Here is a 21726-nt window from a genome sequence, read left to right as displayed (position 1 = left end):
CTGGTAACATTAGTCACAGAAGCAAACATGCTCACATGCACAACTTTCTCTCCCACATGCCAGCCCCAAGAAAACACACTTTAAATGTACACCACAACAGTCTGTGGTGCTTTGGTCAATGCTCACTTTGCTTTCAGTGACTTGACAAATATATAAAGACTAAAGGAGGAGAAATACTAGAACAACTTTAAAGACACTTGGAGGCCTGTTCGTGCATTGAGTGACCTTTCTGGATCGGTGAGTGACACTTTTTACAATAATTACACTTGTTCTGCATCTCTATGTGAACACAGATTTGTTGAATGAGGGCATTAAGAATCATTAATTTCCTCCGAACTGGAGCCAACATGCTGTTGATCTTCATTATCAGTCCATTGTTAATAATCTTTGATTCTATCTGTTATCTTTGTACACAATCTCCATTGGTGGTTTATATTTATTACGGTGATGGGTTTAAAGTCTGTGCCATAAAAAACACCCTTCATGTATCGAGCCTCAGTAGCTGAGTTTTTAGTGCGCACAAACGTTTTATAGGGTGATCAAACACTTGAAGGAACATTTATTTTGAAGTATTTCCGGTCTGTATTTCCTAGATAAATCTGGCTTCATATTGTTGATCATGAACAGTTGTGGCTCTCCTCTCTGCTGGGTATCTATATGGCGTTTCTGTCAACTTTAGCATCTATTTAATCAAAACTGTCCTGTATGTGTGAGTGAACTTCCCACCCTCACGTCAGAAGAGATAACAGTATATCGTAGAATGATAAGTGTTGTTAATATTTAGATATCAAATGTTTTACAACATTCTTGAATGCAGTTCCACATGATCTTTATCTTAAAAGGCATCTTTTTTCAGAGCAGGCATGTGGCCTGTCATAAAAGTATAAATAGTGAAATGAACAATGGCTGAAATCTGTTTAGCTGCTTCGGTGTTGGATTATTGGTATTGTACCACAGGTACTGGGACATTTAAATACAACAAACGTTAAAAAAGAAGGTCAATCAAAGCAGGAAAATTTACAGAAATTCATAAATAGGAGACATCAAAAGTGGATAGGGTTTTTAACTAATGGGCATCACAATGAAACCTCCCTAGTTGATTACGAACATTAAGACATTAAGACAATTATATTTTGTAATGGTTTTAAAAAGGGTTTTCCAAAAAAGAAATTATATATATATATATATATATATATATATATATTTTTTTTTTTTTTATATGAAAAGTAGGCAGTATTGTATTCGATTGCTTATTTGCACACATTTTCAGAATAGAATTCTGAACTTTGGATATAACCAGGTTAAAACATCTTGTTTCATTTTGTTGATATATTAGAGTCAAAAGTTTTTACAGAGGGAATTTTTGGATATCTCTTTTTATCAGTCCATTAAAAACAGAAAATATTATCAACAGCTATATAAAAGAAATCTATTTCACTATCTTTTCATGATAAAATGTTGTATAAATGAGGCTATGAATGATATATTAACAGAGCCCTTTGTAAAACATTCAGAATATAGATAGGAATGAAACTGGAAAGTGAAGTGAAGTGGAGATTTTTTTTAAACAAACACATTTAGCAAAATCTGCCTTTAAAGATATGTATTGTAAAAATACCATACATTTTGCAAAACATATTACATATTACCACATATTAACATATATAACATATATATTAACATATATAACATATTACCACATTATAACTATAATGTGGTAAAAACAAACAAAAACAAACAACAACAAAAAACCTAGATAGATTATATTAAATATATATTTTCCCCAGTCCCCAGTTTATTACTTAAATTAAGATATATAATTTTTGTATAACAAGCTTTTGGAAATTGCATGTTTATTGAGTCATGACCAAAATCTCTATAACTGACCAGTACATGAAAAATAACAATGTTATTCCCTTTAGTGTCTCACCTTAAAAAGAAAAAAGAAAAGTTTTAGTTAGACATCAATGCCAAACATTATACTATACCTTTATTGGATGTTTATACTTATAAGAATTTACTTCTTGAGGACAAAAAAATATATCTAGACTGTCTATTAATTAATCTAGTCATACTGACCTGAACACTGCGTCTGTGCTAAGTGGTTAGAATACAAAATATTTTTTTATGTGCGTTTACATAACACCAATATATTAATTACTGTCAGATTCAAGAGGAAAGCTCCAAAAGTAAACAATGGACATACTCTGACAGCACACAATCCAGTATACCCATTGTGCTGAGCTGTGCTATGATCCAGTGACAATGTGTGCTTATTGCAACTGATCTTCTATTTAAGACAGGAATTTATATGACATATATATATATATGTGTGTGTGTGTGTGTGTGTATTGCTGCAGGAGATGCTAAAATACCTGACCTAAAGTATATAGTGTGGGTCAACCCCCCTACAGTTCCCACCATGCAACTCAAAAGTGTATTTATTTGGACTTCTACTGTCTGTCTTTAACCATTGGACTACAAGTCCCATATGCCTCAGTTTCACTATTACACAGTAGCAGTCGACAGAATGTAATTTATGGCTGTAAGAGCAGAGACCTTACAATGTTGCAAAGACAAGCACATTACTTTTTCTGACTTGACATGCCACATCCTGTTCACACCAGCAGGACAGTCCAGGACACGGTGTGCTACAGCTGCAAGTAGTTCTTGTTCTCTGGAATTTGCTTGACTTTTTCTATTATTTTTGGCTGTTTGTAATAAGAGAACATTTATTCTGTCTGATAAGAAATTGGTACATTCAGAACATACACATAGAGATTCATGTCTGATGATGATCTACAAATGCAACATATTTAATTGTTTGTAAGCTTCAGTGGCAAGACAATTCTTAGATTAGGGTGCAACTTCACTTTGCAATGCGCCTCTGAAGTTTCTTGTTGGAATAATATATATGCAATTGATCTCCAATTATAAACACAGAACACTAGCTTTCTGCAGGCCCAGGTGGTGTCATACACAGAGCTGCTGGTTGCGTTAGCATTGGCAACACCGATAAGCACAAACACTAAAATTAGATTTATTCCTCTGCAGTAGCAATAGACACTACACATGGGACTGTCAATAACTGTATTCAGACCTTAACTAGATCCTTAGGGTCTATGAACAGTTAGTTAGTTAGCATGACTACACAGATTGTCCCCCACAGATGAACACTTGTACTAGGCCTAAAGCTCTTAGCTCAGCTACATCACAGGTAGGCTACCCACCCAGAGACTTTCTCAAAGGGACATAAATGTGCTTCCAGTGACTACCAAGGCGTTCCTCACAGTTTTGTTTTTGTGCGTTTTTTCAATTTTAGAAGGCTGGAAAAAAGAGCCCCCCTTGATAATTAGAGTAGGCTATTGCTTTGACTCATAAAGAAGTTGACGTAGATAGTATCACTATTGGTTTACGGACTACAGTTTTAAGGCACAAAGTTTGGCTGAGAGAGTGGAGCGTGGCAGGAGGAAGCTAAATTAACAGCTAACACTAGGAGTAGCTAACTAGCATGGTTGCTAATTTTTGCTACCAAAATAAAACAAAATATAGTTAAAACAAATTGAAGGTTTTTTACTGGAAAAAGAAAAGAACAGCTGATTCCTTAGAGTGTCTTGTAGTAGTTTAAAAATGTCTTGTTCAGCATTCGGTTATATACTAAGAAAGTGTTACCAGTTAACTTTCAACACACTATAAAAGAGTCAATGTTTTAGGACAACACCAATAAACAAGTTCACAGCTATTAAGATCGACACAGTGTGTCATGGTAAACTTGTCAATCACAAGGTCTTAATGCATAGCCTACTTTATGATCTTATATTGGACCATAATTTACGACAGGAAGATCATGCTGCATCAAAGAAAACTTCAAACCTGCTATTGAGACCTTTAACTTGTTAGAAAAATGTTTTCCAAGATAATAAATCAAGTGAGAAGTAGGGTCATTTTCTCATAGACTTCTATACAATGAGACTTCTTTCTGTGGCCATTAGAAAGACTGCAGGCTTAAGGCACTTGGCACTGGGCTCACTTAAAAGACACCCAAAGCTGCAGCTGGAGGTCTAATTGGTTGGCCAATCACTTCTTTTGGGGGAGGGGTTTCGTAAATGTTCAGATAATTTGCTTTAGAAAAGTAGAAAAACTTTGAAAGAAAAACTTATGATCTCTTCATTTTGATTGCAGATTAATGTGAAATGACATGACAGCACATTTGAACAATTGTGTTCTCTACCCTATATGTATTGTATATATTTAGCTAAATTCTTGTTCAAGTTCAAGTTTGTCCACAACGCAACATACATACACATGGTCACACAGCCATGAACACATTCCTTCACACTTGTTTTTCATCAATGGAAATAAATGCATAGCAAGTGGAAAGTGCCTGACCTTGGTGTAATCAACAGCACATCATTGTTCCAGCATTTATCAGATATCAATCATTGCGCTGTCTTTTATCACTGAGCGTGGTGTGACCAAAGGCTGGCCGAAACCAACTGATCACAGCCACACAATCACACCACACTGGTTTATTACAGCTATTTGAAAGGACACATCCATAATCAGAAATTATAATATCAACACACACACACACACACACACACACACACACATTAAAAACACTAACTATAATGTGTCAAGTAAGGAAAAACTGGAATACAGTATGTCCATTAATTAATATCCAATCGTCAAAAGCAGAGATTGGATTTTCATAAAAAGATGTATCCATCCAAGTATATGCACATACACACACCACACATGTACATGCACAACACACACACACACACACACATACACAGAGACATTTCCCATGAACCTGGCCTGAACCGCACTCGATCCTGCACAAACAACGAGGGCAGGCATTACTTCCACTTAATTCCGAGCAGACGCTTTGATAAGACTGCAGTGAAACCTGTGGCAAACCTCCCACCACCACCACCACCACCACCACCCCTCACCTCACACACACAGGCCCAGAACTTCTGCTCTTTCTTATCAGTTTGTTTGTGGTTGCCTTAGATTTGAAGGAAGACTTTCTCTCCTTTGCAGAAGGAAAAACATTAAAGCTCAGTCCACTTTTAAGATGACTCATAAATTTTGACCTGTACTGTTTAACTTTCATACCAGGAATGTGATTATCAGAGTACTAGTGTGTGTTATCACATTATTTTGGAATACGACTATTTTCTCAACAACCCTGACTCCTGCAGACTATTTTTACCCTTGCAGCGCATGCAGAGTGCTGCAGCCGACCATGGCGTTGTTTCCCATCCTGAAAAGCTACTTGATTTCCACTTCATAACAATGACCTGCCCTGTCCTGTCCTGTCTGTCCTGTCCACATCCTCCCTATCCTGCCCATCGGCACAATATCTTCCAAATGCTCTTCGGGGGCGGAAAGTCTCAGCTGAAAGTTGCAGGTTACAGATATCAGTAAGAACAATGGTCAAGGATAAGGAGGGCGTCCAGCCTGTTGTGCGCAACGGGGACTTCATCATAATTGCTGTTAATAATTACAGTCGTGATAAGCGGCAGAGGTGGCATTTATTGATGGCAAAGCCGTCTTAGGTCCCAGTTGATCTCCGGGAGCAGGAGGAGGAAGAGTGGAGAGTTTGAGACAGATAAGGACACTGTCAGGTATGTGGGGCAAGCTGCTGTACTTTACATGAAAAAAATGAAAGATACTGGATAAAGAAAATGTTGCTTTTTTATGCTTTTGCTTGTGATATCTTTGAAATCCGAGGATCTCCATGAGCAGATGGAATTACAGCTATTTTTGGCTCCAGTTTGGAAAAAGTTGGAAACATTTCAGAGTTAAAAGTCAAAGCAACCTCTCTAATGTTCTTGTTTCTCAAGTTGAAATAGAGTCTGATAAATATCCCAACCCAGGACGGGGCAGGTCCTGACCTGGCTCATGTGCTCTGCCTCTTCTTGGGAGTCTGGACCTTTGTTGTTTGCTGTTAATTTTTGATAAGTGATGTTCAAAGGCAGGACAGGAGCCTCTTCCTAACCTAATGTGATTAATGGATCTCAGAGCCACATAGAGAGGAAGCAGCGGTCCTCCAGGCAGCAGAGGCGACATGATGCGACCGGGAGCGAAGCAGTATGTGGTGGCCAGGCCGCTATACTCGGAGGAGTCCTTCGAAGAGGACCATGAGAAGGTCTACAGGCACCACAAGACCATGCTGGACCACGTGAAGCAGTACTTCACGTAAGGGACATGCGATGCTTCTGGCTTTTGTATCCTGTGTGGTTCGTAACTTGTCATCTCTGCACAATTAACCCTTTCAGTCGGTCCTTCATTGAGGTTAGAGTGATTAACTTAAAGGGGAGAGAGGAGAAGTTTCTGGGCTAAAACAGTCTCTTGCGTTTTCTCGAGGTCAAATTAAGATGATTGATGTCAGATATTGCAATGTTAAGCTTTTGGATCTTGCTCCATTTACTTTAATATGATGCAATAGCATAAGGCATAAGTCTAATCCTTCATATCACGTATAAAACATGTTATTTCTGTTAGTAGAGAGAAAAAGAACCAAAAAAAAACCTAATGTCAATTACTTTTACTTACTTTATTGAAAATTTACATGTAGTACAATTCATTGAGAAAAGAAGGCTGATTTTGACCCAACATACCTGTCTATAAGACTTTGTGGAAATTGCTTAAATAAAGCAGAATTTACTTGAGAATTTTTTTTGCTTAAAACTGAGGACAGTTTGAACATCATGCATTTTTAGAAATCTTAATTTACTATATTTTAGGATAAAACATTAGTCCTATGTGCCCAGAGCTTAAATATACAACCCAGATTCCAAAAAGGTTTGGGTGTCTAAAATGTAAGTGAAACCGAATGTGATCATTTGCTAATTCTTTGTGACATATATTCACTTGAAAACTGTAAACAGACAATACATATTTCATGTTCAAACTGATAATACTTAAGAAATTCAGAATTTCTTTCTTTCTACTATTTTTTTCCACAACGCCCCAAACTTTTTTGTAATTGGTGTTGTATGTTCGTACCATAATTCAAGACTTTAGACCAATCAGAACAAATGTTCAGTTTCCCTTATCATATTAAATTGTCTTTTGGCACCAGAGAAAGTTGATTGTTAAGTGCCATTTCCAGAATGTCAAATACAATACCATAACTTGTAGTATTAAATCTTTGATCTTGAGTTTATTTTTCAAAGGTTTCATTAATTGTACATACCTAGAGCTTCAGAGACAGCGAGTGTTCAATCCATCACTTTATTTAGTTATTTAGCATGGACTTTGTGTTTGTTTCATTGCAGATGTGACGCCAAGCGAGCCAAGAACGCAGCTCTCTCTCTCCTGCCGGTCATCGGCTGGATGAAAATCTACAGAATCAAAGAGTGGCTGATCAGTGACATCGTGTCGGGGGTCAGCACTGGACTGGTAGCTGTCCTGCAAGGTAAGAGTTTACAACTGCATAATTAAGGCATATTAGCAGCCTAAAGTCTTGCCGCCTGAATCTCATATTCAGTATTTCCTCATGTCACTCTCAAGTATGGCAGTAGCAGGCAGTCATTAAATTTTAACAATATGATTAAACAATACGATTAAACAATATATCACATATGTCTATCTAATATTATATATTTGACACCAGTAGTCGCATTTTTGATAAAAACCTAGGTGAGTGTGGTGTCTTATAAAACTAGTACAGTCGTAGAGGTCTGGCTGCAGCCTTAAACAGACCAACAGTGGAGTTAACAGTGATACTGCAATGTTACAATGAGAGAAAAGGGGGAAAACAACAGAACCCTACAGAGAAATTTTGCATGAAAACACACTCTGACTGGCCTGATAGAAGATGAAAGGGTTTGAGTTATCAGTAGTTCATTCCCACAGCATGACCTCACCAAAGGGAGGAGATAGATGCATCTTTAATGACACAGCATTGGTATCGGTGGAAAGAAAACCCTCTGTTTGAACAGTCGTGGTGGGGCGATCTTCAGAATGCTGTTTGCCTGAAGCCAATCATTCATGGAGGTTGATATGTTTGTTTGTTTTGAAGAGGATACGCTAATTATCATTTAATATAAATATTATTTTTCTCACACTGTCTGAAATCCTGAAATGTTCTGTTTTTTTTCTTTAAGCCCCCTTGCCAACAAAGCCTAGTCTGCTCTGATTTGTCAGTGTTTCCGCACCATCATTGCAGCAGGGGAATGACTGGGGTTTGGCTAAAAAAAAGGATTGTGTAAAACTCTCACAAGACTTAGGCATGAGAAGTGAGATTGGTTAAGGTTAGGGTAAGAATATCAGGCTGAGCCAATCAGAATCAGAGAATGCAAGGGCACTGTAGTGGCACTTCCTACATATATATCATAGTTTGTATAGTTGTAACAACACAACCTCACAGAAGATCTGACAGCACCTTATATAGCACCTAGACCTGCTCTATGATCATATAGACATAAAATATCACTTACACTCAATACAACACAGCTCAACTTAACTCAACACAATATGGGACCATTTAAGAGAACAGGAAAATTAGCTGCTGTAAATCTCAAACCTGAAAATAGTAACAGTAATTGCAAAAAAGTAACAATTTGATTCAGAAGCAAACTGTAGAATAAAGTTGTTTGGCTTCAGCGTACACTGTTTAGTCTTGACTTCTAACAGCACTGTTTTATCATTAACACGTGTGCCTGATCTGATAGTACATGATAAACTCTCCTCTAGTGTCTGAGTTGTTAAGAATGATAAAATGCCTATCTTTAGCTGCAGGTCTGGGTTATACAAACCAAGGAGCACTTTTTTAATGTATTATGTTTCACTTTTTGTCCTATATCTGGTAGGGTTATCATTGCTGTAGTTCTTATTTGGATATACTTTTAATTCAGGTTAAATATATTAATTTATGGACATTTATGGAGACGGTTGTCATTTTAATAGAAATTAATTTCAGAACTTATTAATATTTACAAAATGTGGTAATGCAAGTAACAAAAACAGCAAATCTAGAATTATTTCATAAATGTACTATATAAATGCCATGGCAAAAATATTAAACTTAGTTTTAGAGGGCATAAATTAGTATTGGCATTGGCAATGCAAATTATGTACCTTGATAGCATGAAATTGAATAAATATTGGCATATTATACATTATAAAGTATATTTTCACATCCTTTTCCACCAAAAATAATATTATTGCTACAATTTCTACCTATATATAGTATAGTTGTGCCATCACAACCTTACAGAAGTCCTGATTGTTGTTGTTTTAACCCATAAGGACCCACGGTGACACGGGTGTCACAAACATTTTAAATGTCCTAGAATCTCCCATATTCAGCTTTATGCTTGACCTAAACTCATTAAGTCCCTAAGTGACACATACTTAACATCCTGGTGTGGTGGTCACACTTGGTGACTGTGACAAGCAGTGACTTCTCCAAAATGTGGGTGACTGGAAACAGAAATGTGAAAAAGTAGCTAATTTCAAAAAGCTTATTTTTCGTTACTTGGCTAAATTAAAACCCATTTAACAATTCTAATCCGTTAAAAAGGTGTCCTTTATTGCATTTAACCTATTCTGACCAAATTTCCTAAACAAATGAATATAAAACAAGTAACAAAAATATCGCTGTGACATATACGTCACATCGGGCTTTTAACCTAAAAATCGTCATGAAAACCTGATGTGACGTATTTGTCACAATAACAAAAATGGTAATAGGCCACTCAATTATTTTCACTTTTTAAATTATTTTTGAATTAATATATGCTCTGCTGTTCAATTTAAAGTACATTTGACTAAATATAAACAAAAAATAATCCTATATATTAGCCTGATCTCCTCCTGTGCAGTTGAGCCTCAGGACAAAGCTCAACGCTGGAGCAAATCAGACAAGGCATTAGTGGAGGTCAACAGAACACACATTTTAAAGAAGTACAAAACTTTCATGGGTGGGGTAGACCTCCTTGATGCATGTGTTACAAAATCCAAGTACCACATGAGGTCACGGAGGCGGTACCTCTACCTGTTCTGGCAAACCATCATGTTAGGCCTTGTTAATGCTGGTTGATCTACCACCATGACTGTAAATTACCTAGTGTTGTTGTGATGGCTGTATTTGTATTTAATTGTAATGATAACTGTGTTTACATGTTGTAAATTGTCTCTTTCTATGCTACTTTTCTTGGCCAGGTCTCAGATTTTAGATAATAGATCTTTTTTTTTTTTTAAATCTCAACGAGACTTTTACCTGGTTAAATAAAGGATATATATAGTGTCCCAAAGCCAATGAAACAAAGGAGCTTCCAGAGGTTGCCACTAATCTCATTCTATGGCAGGCACAAAGAGGCCACCCATTACTTGACGCCTCAGCTCCTCCAATACTGCCCCAGAGAGTTTGTGTCGGAGTTTCAGATGTAGTTCGCACTCACCAGATTGCACACTGGCCTGTAAAATTTCATAAGTGTGACCACTGCATATTCTGTAAAATGAATGCAACCAACACCCTTTGCTTCACTGAGGAAAAAAAGTTGCTTCAAATCTTACCTTTTGGCCAAGGCTAAACTGCCGAAGATGCTTAATAGATGTTAGAACTGAGAAAAATTGTTCAAACATGGTGCTGATTATACAAAAGTTTTGTTTCCCTTTAGCATGTTTTGTTTTTTTTAGCACCGTGTATGTTTTCTCAAATACATGTGTGTTTTTCAGTGTTCTACAGCTACAGTAGCTTGTTGAGAAGCCGTCAAATGAGGCAGTGTTATTAATATCGATTTATTATTGATTTATTATTATTTTGTTATTTAAAAACAAATCTGAAATGGAATTTCTTGTCTTACAGCACTATTAAAGTCACAATTATGATATATGTTATTGAGATGAAAACAAAAAGGCAAATGGTTATTTAATTTTATTTATTATTCATTTATAATTATTTTGTTACTTAAAAACAAATCTGAAAAATAATTTGTTGTTAAACAGCACTATTAATGTCATAATTTGTATGTATGTTGTGGAGATGCAAAGAAAAAGGCAAATTTGTGTTTCTGTAAGCAGAAAATTTGTCTAGTTTATTGATTTAAAAAAAGGAAATATCATAAAAATAAATGCCATAAACGCCCAATGTGACATATATGTCACATTACAGATCTTTGACACTTAGGGGTAGTATTTTTTTAAAAACATCAGAAATGTGTTCTATGTGCTCCACTTGGTCTGTGGTATATCCCCCATAATTTTCCTTCAAGGATTTCTGGGTCCGGGTTCTTATGGGCACAGTTTCTGATACAAGCATTTCTCTGTAGATACTATGGATACCTGCTTTATAATAAAAAAAGACATGGAAATCTCAGTTTTTACAATATGAGTTAAGAAAAGTATTTTAATTTTAATTTCATGTAATGTCATAGTAAATATGCATATGATTTACATGTTTCTGTTTGTCAGGTCTGGCTTACTGTCTGCTGGCCTCTTTGCCACCATGGTACGGACTCTTTTCCGCCTTTTTCCCTGTTGTCATTTACTTTTTCCTTGGCACCTCCAGGCACATCTCAGTGGGTAAGGCCAGAATATATGTCGCCCATCGTTAACTGCTCATAAAAGGCTACAACTCAGCTAATCCTAATCTATCCTCTCTCTGTTTCTCTTTGCAGGTCCGTTCCCAGTCTTATGTCTGATGATTGGCTCGGTGGTCACCAGGTTGGTCCCAGATGAGGGTCCACCCGCCAACATCACAGGGTTTGAAGGTCTGACCAGAGATGAACAGAGAGTGTTGGTGGCTTCTTCCGTGAGCTTCCTTGCTGGTATCATGCAGGTGAAACAAACTCCCCATAACCAGATTATCCCTTCAATAGCTAAATTGTATGGACAAACAACCTTTTATTGTCAACACAGTAAAAATGAAGTATTCTTGTGTACAAAATAAATATCTTGGTCTGATCTCAAGGTCTACATAGGGCCTTTCTGACACCAGATCCTCCACACTTCCACCTCATAGAGTGTCAAACTTTGACATGAACTTAAGTATTTCCGATGGGCAGCAACTTTCTATAACTACCTTCCAATCATAAGGTAGCTCAGCCCTAAAGTATACCCTGCTTAATCATCATTTTTACCCTAACACTTTTCAACCAAGGCATTCCGAGGGCCGGTTTAGAGCCGGTGCCTAATCTCAAACCAGTTCTTCGCATTTCAACAACCAAAGAACGGTCTCTCGGCCAGCAAAACTGGTTCCAGAGGGGCACCAACTCTTTCCTGGTCTCAAAACCACAAACTGCTTACATCAGGGGATGGGGGTGGCATTTTCGTGACCAACAGGACCAACAAAAATGTTGAGACTGCCATTTCTAAGCTTTGCTACACTGTAAAACCCAACTTGTTGTTTCAACCTAAATATTTGAGTGTCCATGCTGCGAAATAATTTTATGTCAAGACAACAAAGACAATGGAGTTAACTCAAATGAATCTTGCTATTTGACTCAATATTTTAAGTTAAAATGAATTTTTGCACAAATCTTTGTTACATTGAAAAGGAAAATGTGTTATAATGACAAACAAGCAACATTGGGTTTTACCTTGTATAGATGAGAAATCATTTCTGTCTCCTAGCAGACAATGGAGTCCACCATAGTCAAACAGGTTCTGAGATGGTTTGCAAGTTTAACCAACTGAAAACCAGCACCAGCACTAGAACTAGGTTCGCGTCGGTCAAAAAGGGGTATAAATGGGACCATAATTTACGAAATGAACATCATGCTGTATTGAAGAAGACTTTAAACTACCGATGATAGACCATAAACTCCTTGTGAGAATGTTTACTGAGGTAATAAATAAAGTAAGGAAAGGGTCTACATCTCATATACTTAAATACATTCAGACTCCTTGTTTCAACCAGTGGAGTCGCCCCCTGCTGGCCATTAGAGAGAATGCAGGTTTATGACACTTCTGTATTGGCTTCATTTATCAGTACCAAAGGTTACTGCTTGATCTAGACGTAGTGTTCTGTTGCAAACCCTGACCTCTGACCTCTATGGTTATAGTGGGTTTCATATACTACCACAAAATCATTATGACCTGTCTCTGTCTCTTCCAGCTGGCAATGGGTGTTATGCAGGTGGGCTTTGTTGTCATGTACCTGTCCGACACTCTGGTGTCCGGCTTCACCACAGCAGCTGCTGTCCACATCCTGGTGTCCCAGCTCAAATTTGTGTTAGGGTTGACCGTCCCAGGCATCAGTGGTCCACTCGCTATCATATACGTAAGTCCAGAAAAGCTTCACATCCAGGGAGTGTGGCTCGTTCATCTCTACAAGACCTAACATAACTCGTTTCTGTCTTTTTCAGACTCTGGAGATAATCTTCAATAAGATCACCTCCACCAATGTGTGTGATGTGGTGATCTCCATAGTGATAATGGTAGTGGTGTTCATTGTGAAGGAGCTGAATGACAGATTTAAATCCAAGCTGCCGGTGCCCATCCCTATAGAGGTTATCATGGTGAGTAACATTGTGCAACATCATCCTGACTCATATTTCCATATTTATTTATTTTTCATTTATCCTTTATTTATATATCAAGGAATCCTTGAGAGAAAGCCTTCATTTTCAATGATGTCGAGAGAAGAAAACATAACGAAAGAACAAACAACAACAAACAGAACACTTGAAATTGAGCATTAAGCAATCACTTGAGTGTGCAGGATAATTACTATGTGCCCAGTTTAGTAAAGTGCTGAGGTATTGTGGCATGTTGCCTATCAAGACTGCATAAATAAAAAGGAACCGGTGCATGTCTCGTCTCATACATAAAGGTGCCCATCCCACCTTGTTGTATAAAATGCAATGATGGCTGGAGTAACTGTCACCTGTATTGAATCGGAGTGCAGAGTGATAAACAGTCCAGTGAGGTGAGAGTGGAGGCAGGAGCATGTCAATAGATAACATCAGCATAATCCAGAACTGGTAAAAGACAGCCTGAATGATCCGTTTCCTACAGAACAAAGCAAAGTTTGTTTTGTTTCTGTTGAGTATCCAATTTTTTGTTTTAATTTACTTGCAATTATGTCAATATGAAATTTAGAAGTGAGTTTGTGATCTAACTAGATACCCAGATATTTGTATTCTGAAACTCTTTCAATACTGTGTCCTGTTAAAGTTGTGATATGTAGACCATCATTTACAATATGTCTGACTCTTTAGAATATCACATCTTGTCTGAATTGAGATCTAATTTCAGATTAAGGAGATAATGTTGTAGATTGTCGAAATATCCTGAGACATTGGACGCTTGTTTGTTATTTAAACAGTAACAATAATAAAACTTATTTTGGATGTGATTATTTTGGAAGACAAAGAGTGCCGTTAATCATTAATCTGATTTATTAGATAATTTATGACACTTAAAAGAAAGAGTTGATGTCAGTTCAAGGAAACACATCACAAACTGTAAACAGGAGTTAATAAATGTCTTGCAGAGAAATAAAGTCTCTGAGTCAGGCTTAACAACTTGTATCATTTCCCCTGCAGACGGTTATTGCTTGTGGAGTTTCATACGCGTTTGACTTCAAGACAAAATATGGCATTGATGTTGTTGGCCATATTCCAAAAGGGTAAGATATTTTGCACATAAGCTAAAAGAAAGAGATTGTTTGTAATATTTTACATGAATAGCAAAATATTTCCAATGTTGTAAAAAACCCCAAATGCAGACCATCCTCAACTAAAAACCAGTAATTATGAAGGGAGCAAAGGAGGAAATAAGGTGATGTAGTATAAAGGAGTGTAATCTTTACATTTAGAAGTGTTTCTGGGTCTCTCACTATCTGTCAGAACAGACTCATTCATGGACCATGCACTCAGTGTAAAGATAATGAGGGCATAAAAAAGCAATGCACATGTTTATGTAAGGCTACACCCATCACTATAGGTGTAACTTGTGCAGACAGGTTTTTTTTATCAACTCTGTAAATGAGCAAACACATCATTGATGAGACCTGACAATGCAAAAAGTGTCATTACCAGACCATAAAACTCATTTTTTTGCCATGAAAATAATAACCCATAACCTGAATGTTATCTGACGTAGAATTCAAATGGAAGTGTCTATATTTAACACTGGACATATTTCAACATAACAAACTGATATCTGATCTCAGGTACGAACCTCCAATGGCCCCAAACCTGCACCTCTTCCAGGAGACAGCAGTGGAAGCATTTCCCATCGCCATAGTGGGTTTCGCTGTTGCCTTTTCCGTGGCAAAAGTCTATTCCATAAAACACGATTACACAATAGATGGCAACCAGGTATGTAATAATAGTACAATGTATAACATTAAAGTAAGAGCTACAGGTGTCGTCAGGATTTAGATAAGAAGATTTGCTTTCTGTAGGAGCTGATAGCATTTGGAGTCAGCAACATCTTTGGAGCCTCCTTCAAGTCTTTTGCTGCGAGTACGGCTCTTTCCAGGAGTGCAGTGCAGGAGAGTACGGGTGGCAAAACTCAGGTAAACTAATATATCTTTTTTTTATTACTCGAAGAGCTTATTTATCCCAATCTTAACCTTCATTTGAACTGATTTTGTGATTGAGTGTGTCCCTAGTTCAGTGGGAGTTAACACATTCACTAGAGTAGTCATAGTTAGGGACTTATAGAAATTCTAAACAACATTGACCTCTAGTGTTTGGGTGGGGGTAAGGCCAGGTACTCCTCTTTAAGACATGTGACTTCAAGGGAGCATACCTCGTATCTATCTAGTTTAACATTCTTGTTGTGTCCTTTTCAGGTAGCAGGTTTACTGTCAGCTATCATAGTGATGATAGTCACATTGGCCATTGGATTCCTACTGGAGCCACTCCCTAAGGTAAACATTAGAACTCTCTCAAACTCTACCGATACAAGTCTTCAGAGCATAGACGTGCTGACATCTGACCTTTTATCCCCTCTTTTCACCAGTCTGTGCTGGGTGCTGTGGTCATTGTCAACCTGAAGGGCATGCTGATGCAGGTCAGAGACATTCCGTACCTGTGGAGGAGGGACAAACCAGACTGTGTACGTTGTCACACACTGTGAGAGTACTTGCAAAGCAAATTTCAAAAGCTAAACATCTCTGCGTTTGTAAATTTACTGTGGTCATTTTGTAAAATATAAAGATGACATATTGCCCCTTTACAAAAAACTCTTCTGTTTCTTACCATCATCTACATCCAGGTGGTGTGGTTAGTTACCTTTATTGCAGCCATCTTGCTGGGGCTGGATCTTGGATTGGGTGTCGGCCTCGGTATAGAGCTGATCAGTGTTGTCCTCAGGGCTCAGTTGTAAGTATCTGGCCACTAACCCTTTACTTTTTATTAACATAAAATGCAAACCTTTAAAACTAATTTATCAAAGCTTTAAATGTTCTGTTCCCAGCCAAGACAGCATGCAGTCTTCCATTTGATAAGTGGAAAGTCTAAAGTGCTTTCTAAGGGCGCTTTCACACCTATCTCGTTTGGTCCAGACTTTAAGACTTTTCAGTTTGATCCGAACCTAAATTCCAGGTGTGAAAGGTGCCGCACCAAAGAACCAAAGTTTGGTTCAACCAAAAGAGGTGGTCTCGGTCACGACCAAACGAACCAAGGTCCGAACCTTTTGCAGTGTGAAAACAACTTTTTTTATAGTTGGGACCTTCGTATCAATGACTGGAAGGTTTTTTTTACTTTGCCATAACTGGCAGGATTGCGAGCCGTTTTCTCCTCCTCTCCTGTTGACGGCGATACAGTTTTCGCATGATGAGGAGGCTCATCTTGTGAATACCAAGCACTCTCACATATTGCTCATTAAGCTGGTAGCAAAAGACCATCGAAAGTATTACCACAGGTAAAAGGTGGCTCGCTGGATTCATTTTGTGTAAACACGTTAAGGAAGTAACACTGTGGTCAGATGCCGGCCGGCCTAATAACGCAGCATAACCAAAACAAAATGAGCCACGGAAGTACACAGGGAGATGACGTGTCCAGTAGAATTGTCTTGTAAAGTCCGTTATTCCTTTTGCAGTGTGAAACCAAAACCAACAGGACCAAATGTATACAATGTAACAGAACACGGACCTTGGTTCGGACTTTCAGGTGTGAAAACGCCCTAAACCGTCAAGTCCTTAGTGCTCTAATTTTTAATTCTGGGGGTGATGTTTGGTCCAGATTGATAAAACTAATTACATTTTGTACAGACATTCATGGTTCACAGATGCTGAATGCCTTACTGTTCCTCTAGCACCACTTTGAGGTTTAGATTTGGGGCTTTGAGTGAAACGTCTCTAACAAGTATTGTATGGATTGTATTGAAATGTATTAGACACAATTATGTCCCACTTAGAATGAATTGTAATAACTATGGCAACCCATTAACTGTTCATCAAGTGAAATCATCAAACATGAATTTGTCCAATACCTTGGTTTCTAACCAAATATCTGATAAACTAATGACATGACCAACAGTCTCTGCCATAATTTGAGTTTACTGCTAATTGGCCAATGTTAGCATGCTAATATGTGAAGCTAGGATAGTTAACATAGTAAATAAGCAACCACCTGTTCACACTGTCATTGTAAGTATGTTATCATGCTAACATTAGCATTTAGCTATTGTAGATAAAACATGATAGAGTGCCCTGTATGGTGCCCTGCCAGAAGAGAAAAACTCATGCAGTGCCCTCTAGGGTACTCTTCCAGTTCAGTGCACTCAAGGGTTAATTTAAATTAAGAAAGCATGATGCAGTGCTATGCAGTGGGCGGCTGTGGCTCAGTTGGTAGAGCGGTCACTTACTGGTTGGAAGGTCGGTGGTTCTATCCCAGACCATGGCAGCCTAGATGTCGAAGTATCCTTGAGCAAGATACTGAACCCCAAATTGCTCCCGATGCTGAGTTCACCAGTGTGTGATCGAATTCCCAATGGTGGCAGGTGGCACCAGTATGCCTTGGTAGCCCCGGCCACCAGTATGAATGTGTGCCTGAATGGGTGAATGAGCGTAGTGTGTAGTGTAAAGCGCTTTGGATAAAATCGCTATATAAGTACACTCCATATAGTTTGGCCTAACTTTGCCCCCTCTGGAGCCCTGCACTGCCAGATTGAGTTTTTCAATCTTTTTATTGTTTTTTTCAGCCCTCGCTGCAGTGTGCTGGCCAACATCAAAGGAACTGATATCTACAAAGACAGAAAGGACTATATTGATGTAAGTTGGTATGTGCGTGTTCCGTCAGGTATCTTGCATTACTTATGTCAAAGGAATAGTTTGACATTTTAACACCTTATTGTCTTTCTGGGGGAGATTAAGATGAGAAGATCACTTTTATACCTACATTTTACTGTTATTTAATTACTATGGAATGAACGGGGGGAGCGACGTCATTAAAAAGTCTGTGCTGAAAGTTTCTGTTCACTTTTTAAACCACAGAGGTGATAAGAGGGGGACTTTAGCTATAATTTGGGTATAAATATAATAAATCTCTCTAGTTATATGAACCAGAGGGAGTGAAGATCTTCAGGATACCTTCTCCAATCTTCTTTGCCAACATCGACTTCTTCAAGAGCAAACTGGTGGAAGCTGTAAGTACAACAGCGGCAACAGACTGCAATGTTTTTTTCATTTTTTAAAAGCTAATTTAACTTGTAACACAGCATCTCATTCACACTAATGTGTTCTCAGGTTGGATTTAACCCACTGAGAGTGTTGAGGAAGAGAAATAAAGCTCTGAGGATGATCCGAAAGCTTCTAAAGAAGGGAGACCTTCAATGGACATCAGTAAGTCATGACATTGACCTTCTTTAATGATAAAAACAACACACTTTCCCTATGGCAATGCTTTCACAATGCCGTAAAAGTTTCAATTTTTACACTGCCATTGTTGTCTCTTCCTGTTTTGTTTTGAAATCAATTCAGGTCAGCAGAATAGAAATACTTTTCTACACAATATACTATCATTTTTATTTTCTGGAGTACATCCCAGATTCTCAAAAAGTTGGGAAGAGGTTCCAGGCATAAACAAACAGAATGCATACACTTTTATTTTTGTAAATATACACTCTGAATACTGAATTTGATGCATTCTGTTCTTTTGACATGCTTTTTTTTGGGAATTGAGGTTGTGGAGAAGTTGACACACTGCAAAAAAGCAGTGTCTAAAAACAAGATAAAAACACTAAATCTGAGGAGAATTATCTTGCTGCATGGACAGATAATGTCACGAGACAAGATTTCTTAAATTAAGATTGTTAAATCTAGAAATAAGCATTTGGAACGCTTAAAATAGGAAATTAATTCTTAAAACAAGATTAATCATCTAACACTTCTAAATCTAAAGTTGTTGTTTTTTTTATCTTGGTAAGAACCAAATAATTTGCAGTGCATGTGTACAACCCTGTAACAGTACCAAAAAAAAAAGACCTACACTCAGTTGCTGCACCCTTGTTGACCCCAGATGGCCAACAATTCCTCCTGCACTGCAAACCTTGTATAGCTTGTCTTGGTTTTTGACAGACTGTCAATTGTGTCTTTTCCTCCTTGTATTCCTTTGTTTTTCACCCATCATATACTGAAATATGCTGCAGCTCTTTGTGAATGGATGATCAGTATTTTACCATTACAGAAAGGCTTCTTAAATACCTCATGCGGACCCATCAAGGAATCAGACGATGAGAGCAACATGGAGGAGCTGGATCAGCCCACTGACTTTAAGGATCTCCCTGCCCGGATCAACTGGAACGCCCAGCTTCCTGCCAATATCATCGTTCCCAGAGTGGAGGTCCACAGTCTGGTCCTGGACTTTGCTGCTGTCTCCTTCCTGGACATCTCTGCTCTGAAGGGACTCAAAACAGTGAGATGTTTATTCATAGCAGCAACAGAAGCTGATCTATTATACAGTAAATAAGGTTGCTAATCATCTTTACCTTTTCTACAGGCAGTCAAAGAGCTGATCCGGGTTGAAGTTGAGGTCTACATTGTGGCTTGTGACAGTAAGTATAAAACTACTGTATTTAAGGTCATTGCTTTCTAAGTCTTGGTTTTACAACAGATAACTGCCCACTTAGCTGCAATCTGTATTTAAAGATTCTTCCTATTTAGTGTTGTAGAATCTGTGTTTAAACCCTTCTTAAACTTCTGACTGAAATACTATAACTAATCTCTTCTCCTCCCCTGTAGCTTACATCCTGAAGAAGCTGCATGACTGTTGCTTCTTTGACGATGAAGTTCAGCCGTCGATGTTCTTCCTGACGCTGCATGACGCCATGCTGCACATCCTGGAGAAACATCCAGAATCTACAGAAAAGAAATCTGACTTTGACAAGGTAGGGAAGACACCTTTTAATTTAGAGAAACATAGCATAACACAATATTTGGAGCAGGCTTTAGTGCTGTGGAAACAAAATACTTAATCCTTTGTTATTTTGCAGATCATAACAACAGTCACGGTTCATCACGCTGGAGACAATTTGAGGAGCAGAGATAGAAAGGTACGTATCCATTATAATTCTTGAGCAACCTGCTACAAATGCCATCTCCTTTACTGAGATATAGCCTATACTTCGTGCTTTTTGTTTCACTTCATAAATTAGATTTTTTCTGGGACAAAGCCATTTGATCAATGAATAAAATCTACAAGATGCACCAGTTAGCCATCTTTATTACTTGAAATATTCAGGCAATAAATGTGATACCCTAAAGGCACTATGTGGCCATTAAGTGAACTGTTGTCATTATCATGAATCATCATGTTGTTCATAATATTAACTTGCTTGCTATTTGAAAGTGACTTTGTCAGTTTTTCACACACACATTTTGAGGTTAAAGGGCATAGTTTGAAATCTCTGAAGAATCTCATCATAGTGTACACACACCGGCAGTAGCCCCCGTGGCCCTTTCAGAATTTCCCCAGAGGAAATTTTCTAGTTAGTTATGCACCTTGCTTTGTAACAACACTGTTTGTTATAATAAATAAGTTGTTTTCATAGATCCTGTCAGTTGGTAAAGTAATTTGGCAAACTAACCAAATAACATAACCATTCAGATGTCTTGCTAGCGGTAACGTAGGTGAGCCAGCAAGCTAAAAAAAAAAAAAAAAACATGCTAAGCTCTGGTTGGTCTTGTACCATAAAACTAACTGTCCATGAACCCAATGCCCTGCTGTTGTTCACCCCTCACATCAGTCATATTCTTGTTTATCTAGACAGACTTCGTGAACTTGTAGTTGGACTCTCGTTGTTACAGCACAATAAAGTTATGAAGGAACATACTGTGGCACATTTACAATTGCTCTATGCTTCACTTTTGTCTAAAATGAAAGAAACTGAAACACCACTTCTATTTCACAGCCTTCAGATCCAGAAACCAGGTTCTAACATCTTAATGAGAAGATGATGGGAGAAAACACCAAAAATACCAAAGACAAAAAGAATAAATGTTTTACAAATCATGCTGTACAATAAACTGATGTAGTGAATAACAAGAATCAGACAAGTTTACATCTACAGTATATACTGTAATGTAAGAAAACTAATTTCATTGTATTGATGTTTTTTTTTACTGTATATAGTGAATTTGTAGACATTTTAGGTAAAATATTTTACATGTTGTACATATATATTTTTATGATAATGAGAATAAATGAACCCTGTCCTCAAAATGATGTGCTCTGCTTGGGACCAAAGCAATGTGAAAAAGATTGAATGTGTAGTGGCTGAAATATTGAAATAAATATTGTATCACTCTCA

At 37.7% G+C, this 21726-nt stretch overlaps 1 protein-coding gene across 3 annotated transcripts; it reads left to right on the top strand.

Annotated features, from left to right (window-relative positions):
- LOC131960861 (chloride anion exchanger-like) lies at positions 1-21726 on the top strand. Of its 3 annotated transcripts, none has more exons than XM_059326133.1 (21): positions 1-237; positions 6034-6210; positions 7293-7432; positions 11434-11544; positions 11640-11800; positions 13079-13243; positions 13329-13481; positions 14511-14593; positions 15140-15287; positions 15374-15487; positions 15767-15844; positions 15937-16032; positions 16192-16298; positions 18121-18190; positions 18472-18564; positions 18665-18760; positions 19605-19832; positions 19917-19971; positions 20159-20304; positions 20410-20469; positions 21328-21726. In XM_059326133.1, exons 2-21 carry the CDS (start codon positions 6080-6082, stop codon positions 21352-21354), a joined length of 2262 nt encoding a protein of 753 aa, XP_059182116.1. In that variant the 5' UTR covers positions 1-237; positions 6034-6079; the 3' UTR covers positions 21355-21726. The 3 variants fall into 3 exon arrangements, with proteins under 3 accessions (XP_059182116.1, XP_059182118.1, XP_059182117.1); XM_059326134.1 differs by lacking the exon at positions 1-237 and adding an exon at positions 3553-5636; XM_059326135.1 differs by lacking the exon at positions 6034-6210.

This window comes from Centropristis striata, chromosome 22 (assembly GCF_030273125.1).
Source record: "Centropristis striata isolate RG_2023a ecotype Rhode Island chromosome 22, C.striata_1.0, whole genome shotgun sequence".
In the NCBI taxonomy this organism is placed as follows: Eukaryota; Metazoa; Chordata; class Actinopteri; order Perciformes; family Serranidae; genus Centropristis; species Centropristis striata.
This window is presented reverse-complemented; position numbering and strand designations above follow the sequence as displayed.